The following is a 7,655-nucleotide window of genomic DNA, read 5'->3' on the forward strand; positions in this document are numbered from 1 at the left end:
TTAAAAACTAATGTGTGTAACGGACCTAATTAATGATTTTTTTCTTTTTTATATACACAAAACTACGACAAAAATCATACTAAATCAGGAAATAAAACAGCGTGATTGGCTGTAGGGAGACAGGAGACAGAGGACACTCTGAGCCTACTGAACAAAACCTGCTACCGACCAGGTTAGCTCTGGGGAGAAAGTTACTACGGTTACTGAAACAGAGGCTGAGGAAACTCTCTTTGTGAACCGGAACAGTCAGAGTTTACCTGTTTTCAGGTTTAGACAACTTAGAGTTTTTGATAAACCTGCTTCGTGAAACGGACCCCTGGAGGGTGATATGATCTAATTTATTTTTTTTTATTTATTTTTACACTTGGACTAGGCCTGTTTCCACTGTTTGCTACTTATTTTATGTCAGTATGTTCTTAAAAATATAGTTACTGATAAAAACATTGACATGTTTGATACTCATTCTTGTGTTAGATGGGAATGGCTGCACTATGCTTGCCCTGTTGAAGCAGATAAAGGAAAACCCTGATGAGTGCAGACTTTAATGTAGAGCAAGGAAAAATCTTAGTCAGCAGCTGCAGAGAACTTTCTCAACAAAAAATTATTTCTTTAATAAAAGTTTAAATATTCTTGCAGTCAATCCAAGGTTAACTTCCTTAACTAACTTGCTTGACCTAAAAGATCATGGAAATGTAGTCATGGGTCAGTAAGATGTCAAGGCATCACACAGAAAAGAACTCCACTCCTCCATGCTTGAGCACATTGCTGCACTCTATAAAAAAAAAAAAAAAAAAAAAAATACAGGACATTAGTATATATTTAAAGCTACAGTGTGTAATTTTCAGCGACATCTAGCGGTCAGACTACAGACCGCAGCAACATGAACATCTCCCCCCCACCGCTTCTCCCCCCCAACAGTACGGCGAGCGTTACGGGACAAAATTTCTTCTACGACGTCCGCATCACCTACCCTCTCAAGTGATGAGGTTTGTTTACATAGATAATTTTACAGATAGTATTTCATTAGTCTGTGTAGGGTATAGATTTCATGTAGACTTAAGATAATAAATATACCCGTTATTTTTTCTACATCGTTGTGACGTCTTGGTGAGCTGCTTTGCATGGTGATATAAACAGACGAAGTAATTGTAGTCATTAGTTTAACAGCGAGATTGTGTTCGCTGGAAGAATATATCCCCCGTTTACAGAGTCCAAGTCATTTTGGTGGCACGGGGGTTACAACGCGAGGGAGAGGGAGAGGACGAGGGCGAAGGCAGGGAGGCCGTGCAGCTAGGGCCAGGCGAGAGAGGGGAGCCAGCGGGGTGAGAGCAGAGGAGGAAAGGCTTGAAGATCTCCAAAGGAGCCGGAGAGAAGTAACCGAGGTATATATCCAGAAAATTATTTTACAGAAAATTACTGAATCATTACCTGTGAAACGTCAGGGACGTTGCTGAATAAGTATACTGGAGAGTAACAGCATCATCACGCAGCATGTTATTGTTTTAGACAGGTCTGAGCATCCTGTACTCCAAAAACTGCAGTGATATTAGACAATTGTGTGTATAGGATTAATTACCTGTCCAAGAGAAAACTGGCAACTTGAGCGTCACTTTGAAAACCTTTTTCCTCCATCAGTGACTTCCATCGTGTAAATGCCGTGCCAATGTTGATCCGTGTTTTTTGCCGTTTCTTGTCACGCTTGCGTTTATTCTCGTCGTGTTTCCGCTTCTTAGATGACGGGGGTTCGGTGTCCGCCGCTTTTCGTTGTGATACAGAGTAGGCATGATCCTCCATTCGTCTGATGTTTGGCCACACAGTGCCAAACAGTTTGCAAAGTCACTCACGCCTGCCGCCTTGTTCACCTTTCTTGTTACTGAGGCGCAGTATACCTGCTTCTTCTTCTTCTTCTTTGGTTTCAGGCAGACTAAACGCTTCTCAGGCATAATACTGCCATCTACTGTTCAGTACCGTCTCAGTTAATCTCTCTCAACTTGCCGTAGTTATTTTTGAGCGTCATGGGAGATCTCGCAATCGCTAGTTTGTTGCCTCTGCGCTTGCCGTAGCGCAAAGATGTCAGCCTCCATGGCTGCGAGACCCGCTCCTATGTAATTATAAATAACGAATTCTAAGGCAACGCAAATATTATGGTTAAAAGGCTGAGCTCATAGGTGATGATAAATAACATAGTTATGTATAATATATTAAATTTCTGACTTTATATGCCTGTAATTATTACACACTGTAGCTTTAAGTTTATATATGTAATTCATTTAACGTCGTATTTTTGTTTAAACTGCACTGTAAATTATTCTGATAGCTTGAAATGTAACATTTTTCACATCTCAACCAGACGGCAGAATTGCACTTTGGAGGTTTTATGCATTAGAGTAAAACAAAGTGATGCATTATTTAAGAATGTTTTTTTTATTTTTTACCAAAGACAATAATGAACTCGCACACTATTGCTCCTGTTACAGGTGCAATTCATTGGGGGTATGTATTAGCAGTGTAATAGTAAATATATTTACACTGAAAGGTTAGATATAGGCCTTTCAGTTTGACATAAATACTAGTGAACAAATACAGCAGTTTTACGCCTGAATACAACCAGAGTCTTATTGCACAGATCTACATCTCTGGAATGTTGTGTTCTGATATCTATAGACTCTTTTATATGGTAATTATAAGATTTCATATTCAGCTACACTGATGATTAAAAAGAAATTTAGACGGAACAAAATCCACTGGAGTGTTTGTCATAGTTACTAGGCCATATATTGTTTTATATTCTTATATGGAGCAAAAAAGAGATCAAGAAGAAATCATGAATATGAAGTAATTATCACTAACTCTGATCTTTAGTGAAACTCATTTTTGATTGTTTTCCTTTGTTTTCTTTTAGCGGTGGCTGTTCTGTTGGCCGTCATTATTATCCTGATTACCGGAGCTTTAGCTGCCGGAGTTTTCCTCAACTACAGACGAACAGGATCTTTTATCCCCTCTATGCCCAAACTACCCAGGTATCATTTTGATTGGCTTCACGTTTTCACTTTGATTTCGGGTTTTCCTTAGAGTCACAGCGGAGTATTTAGATCAGAGTTCAGGTTGGGTTGTTTTGTTTTCGTTCAGCCTCAGCAGCCTTGTGAAGTCAGCCGACAACGGGAACGGGGTGACGTTTCGGTCTGGTGATGATGTGGACCTCGGACCGTCTAACATTGGAGTATCTGTGATCGACACAGCCTTGCAGATGGTGAGCCCTGGAGATGAGTTAATGTTAAATCGATCCCCTGAAAATGTTTGGTCAGCCATTTTTTTTAACCAACTTCTACCATGACAAGTTATTTGTGATGTTTATTAAAGCAGTTTAGTCTTTAACGTCACCTTAGGAATACAGCAGCAGACTTTGGGTGATGAGAATAAAAGAAAAGGCTCAATATTAGTATTTTGTTATTGATTATGTTCTTATATTTATGATATTCCTATAGGATGATAATTTTGCCATCACTGCTGGGCGTCACCCAATCACATTTGAGAATCCCCTGTATGCCACTGCGCCTGTTGCCGGTGATCCTGCTGTCATTCATGCTACACAGGTAAATACGCTTTATCATTGCTCCAACTGTTCAATGGAGTTGGAGTTACATACAGATATTTAATTCTAATACTGATCCAAAGATCAACAATTAAACTTACCAAGCATGACTGTTTAGCTGCAGAACCTCTCAGAAAATAAACAGAAAATCACACAAAATGGACGTCACATGAAGCTAATATCAAGAGATAAAATATTCATACAATAGAAGTTTTTCTTTCATAACAGGAGGAAATCTTTGTTTTGGTCCAGCCAGAGTCCCCACTGAAATCTGATGGAGATTTTACGCAGGAAGTTCTAGATTAGGTTGTTGGAAAACAGGCATTCCAATCTTAAATGCATGGAGCTGATCAACAAAGATGAAAGATCAAAGTATCAGTGGAAACATGCATAAAGGTGGTCATCAATTATATGCAAGGATTGATTGAATTAATTAGAATAAGAGTTTGTAAATAGTTTTTGATATTAAAATAATTTGACACGCACTGATCTTATAAAATAGGAATATACAGTTTTAAGCTTTGTTTTATTATTATTTGAGTGTTGCTGTCAAATTTATGGCTTTCATTGTGTATTTGATATTCTCAAATAATAAAGAGTATTTATTCACAAAATCACAAAATCAGTTTTCCAATCTAAATCTTCACATTTTTGCTATGAGTTGTTCCCTATCGATCATAATAAGCACAGACTGACCAATCAAGAGTTTTGTCCTCAATAACCAAACTCTGGTTTTATAAAGGATTACACAACAGTGCAACATTTAGAGTTGCTGCCTTGCAGGAAATAGGTCCTGATTTCAGATCTCTGAAATCAGGACCTATTTCCTCCTTTGTGACTGACTCTCATCGAGTCAGTCACAAAGGAGGAGGGTTCCTGAGGGGAACTTAGATGCAAACAAAGGGAAGCAGAGTTTGAGCAAAAAGCCAGGAGGTTTAATCATATAAAAAGGCGGATTAGAAAAACACAGCTAAAGGTCCTAAAACGAGTAAACTAAAGTTTATAAAACTGATTAATGAAAAAGCAAACCAGGAACATTAAGTGAAGACAAGCAAACTTAAAAAGAACTGAGTAACAAGGATAACGATGAGATGAACAAGAAAGAGAAGTGACTGATGAGCAGAGTGGTAGCAGCTGAGTTTGCAATCAGACAACAGCAGCATAAAAAACCTAACCCACCTAGATATAAGAAACCCAGAACCTGCAGGAGAGTGGGAAACTCAGATGGTAAGAAAACAGAAAGTGAACAGAACACTTTACAGTAAGGGTCAGAAAAGACAAAATGGGGATCTATTAAGAAACCAAAAATACATCTAGATACATTCCAACAAGATAAAGTCAAATTAATGACAGAGTCTTCAGGATCACACAGGGGTTCAGTACCCTACCTTCTCTCCTCCTATATAGACCCATGTTTTGTTCCTCTAAACCTCCCTTAGCGGTGGGAGTGGGCATGCAGGATGGGTTTCCCTGGGACAGCTTCCGGCTATAAGAAAGGTGCTTCAGAGTTACCACACTGAAACTTTTAAATGCCTCCAACACCACATCCATATATCTTGGAAGTTTCTACAATTGTGTCAGAAAATGATAGTTGTTTTAAAAAAAATAAATAATATATATATATATATATATATATATATATATATATATATATATATATATATATGACCATATGGTCCATTTAAAAAATAAAAAAAAAGTCTTTTGAAACAAGCTCCTGTTTTAACTGATTTGACTTCATATTTATCTCACTATCATTGGCTAAAGTAGAGGTGAAGTAATGCAGTAGGAATCTCATAGCTCACCCCTACGAGGAGCAGGATCGGGACATCCCTACTTTCTACTTGATAATCTTTTCCCAGCTAAGCAGTAAGGAGCAGACATGAGATCATTTTGGTGTTTTTTTGTGTTTTTTTTTCTGTCTCAAAGGGTTAAACACAAATAGAAATCTGAGCATTATTGCCCCCTTGTGGTTGCGCCAGTGGAAAGTCAGATCCTAAAACAACCCATCAAACAAAATGAAAATGTAGGGAAAAAAATTTACTTTATTGTTTTTAAGTGAAGTATAGATTAATTTTGTTGTAAGAGGGCAAACATTCATAAAACTAAGCCTTTCAGCCACAATATTCTTATGTAAACACAAATTGTCTTTATTTTTTATCAGTCTGGATAAACTTAAAATAAAAAAAATGTATAATAATGTAGAAAAAACTTTTTTTAATTGATAATAGGATTTAATTAAGTGGTATTTTTGATTTGGTTATGAGTTGTAAACATCTGTTAATATTAAGCTTTCTGTGTTCCCCTTTTTAGAACTAATTTGACATGTTCAATGGGGAGAGCATTTTTTTTTTTTACATCTCCATGCATCTTTTTCCTGTATTAACAGGTGACGGTTAATATGAGCGGTGAACAGCTGAACAATTTCGTGAACCCGGTGTACCACGCAGATCAGAGCGCAGGTCTTGTTAACACATCCGTCAGTAACCTTCCTACTCAGGTGAAAACCTTAAATTCACATCAGCGTTACTGAATTTGTTTCATTTAAACAATAAAGTAGAATTTTGACTCCATTTTTTTGTTGTTTTTCTTTTCAGGAGTCAAAGTGGAGCTTTTTTAAACGAAAATTGAAACCAAGCACAACATTTGAAAACCCTTCATATTCAGAGGTAGGTTTTAACCCAGCAGCCTTTGATGCCCTACTTAAAAAAAAATTGAATACACTAAACTTATTATTATTTTTTTTTACAGATGAAGGATGAGAAGCCTGAAGGAAACAGCGAGGACTCTTCTGCCCCAGAGCCGTCTCCATTTGCCCCCCCTGCAAAACCTTCAAAGAAAGAACGACCTAGCGCCTTCTCGCCAACCGAGGACAGTTTCAAAGACACAGCCAACCTTGTTAAAGAGGACAGCGACGTATAACCACTCCCTCTGACGGAGAGGAATAAAAAAAACACACTTTGCACAGAATTTATTTTTATATGCAGCCTGTGTACAAACTCAGATTGTGTTGGGACAGAGAGACATGCTAGAGCGAAGAGAATATCTTCTGTCACTATGCCTTCTGACATTTCTTATGCCAATTTTCTCGTTAATATTGTTTTTCTTATCATGATGTACAATATGTATATCTTTGCACTGAAGCTGTTGATAGTAATGTTACATATGCTGTACATTTGTAAATTTTCAACAGTGAGATTTTGACAGAAATAGATCCTTAGTCCTTCAACCTAAACTTACTATAACCAGTATAAAATGTGAGCCGTATTGTGACTGCACGGTACTTATATGATCAAAGATTGCCAGAGAATGATGCTGGAAAAGCTGATGATGTATTCCACGTTGCATATACCTCGATTCAGGGTTGACAAATGAAACTGGATTTTAACACACCCTGTATTTTCAGTGACACACTCCACTAGAAGCTGAAAGAACGGATTCTACTTGATCACACCTTTTTTTTTGTTTTATTTAATCAACGTGGTAGTTTGGAATGGCTAAAAGGATTTGGAAACTACTAAAAAGCGTGCATCTGTTGCATGTCAATGCAGTTTAAAGACTTGTAAAGTTATGATTTACACTTTTTTTTTCACAAAGTGAGCAAATACTTTGCTGGTTGATTGATCTTGTACTGCAATGAGAACAAACACCTGTGACTGTGCAGAACATGCCCGTGGGAATTTAATTTTTGCTGCTGACACATGAATGAATAAATTACCTATTTTGTAAAACTGTCTTACATTTTTTACAGTTTTCAGCATGAAACCTCAATTTGGGGAAGCTTGAGGAAACAGTTTTTTGCAGCAACGGTTACAAAAAAAACCTTGTTAGTCCTATAAATATTAGCCTAATTGTGACATTCTACTTGATAAACATTTGTATTCAACATATCTTTCTAAAGTTAAATACGTTAATGGCATGCCCTTGTCTCTAGACCACTCTTCAAATAGGAAAGACAAGACATGTCTAAGAATATATCACTTGCTAAATATACCAGTATCTACAGACAGAGCTGTAATCAAAGGGTTAAAAATTAGGATGGTGAACTATGAGGCTGGACAAA

At 37.3% G+C, this 7,655-nt stretch overlaps 1 protein-coding gene across 3 annotated transcripts in view; it reads left to right on the top strand.

Annotated features, from left to right (window-relative positions):
- lrp2a (low density lipoprotein receptor-related protein 2a) overlaps positions 1–7,323 on the top strand; it is an 85,129-nt gene extending 77,806 nt beyond the window's left edge. For all 3 annotated transcript variants that reach the window (XM_038301205.1, XM_038301206.1, XM_038301204.1), the window contains 6 exons: positions 2,903–3,020; positions 3,130–3,250; positions 3,486–3,593; positions 5,982–6,092; positions 6,190–6,261; positions 6,344–7,323. In XM_038301205.1, the coding sequence (XP_038157133.1) occupies positions 2,903–3,020; positions 3,130–3,250; positions 3,486–3,593; positions 5,982–6,092; positions 6,190–6,261; positions 6,344–6,514 (701 nt within the window). In that variant the 3' untranslated portion in view covers positions 6,515–7,323. The remainder of the gene's footprint in view (positions 1–2,902; positions 3,021–3,129; positions 3,251–3,485; positions 3,594–5,981; positions 6,093–6,189; positions 6,262–6,343) is intronic.
- Positions 7,324–7,655: the final 332 nt, after the last annotated feature.

Source organism: Cyprinodon tularosa, unplaced genomic scaffold, assembly GCF_016077235.1.
Source record: "Cyprinodon tularosa strain WSP-4 unplaced genomic scaffold, ASM1607723v1 ctg463, whole genome shotgun sequence".
Lineage (NCBI taxonomy): Eukaryota > Metazoa > Chordata > Actinopteri > Cyprinodontiformes > Cyprinodontidae > Cyprinodon > Cyprinodon tularosa.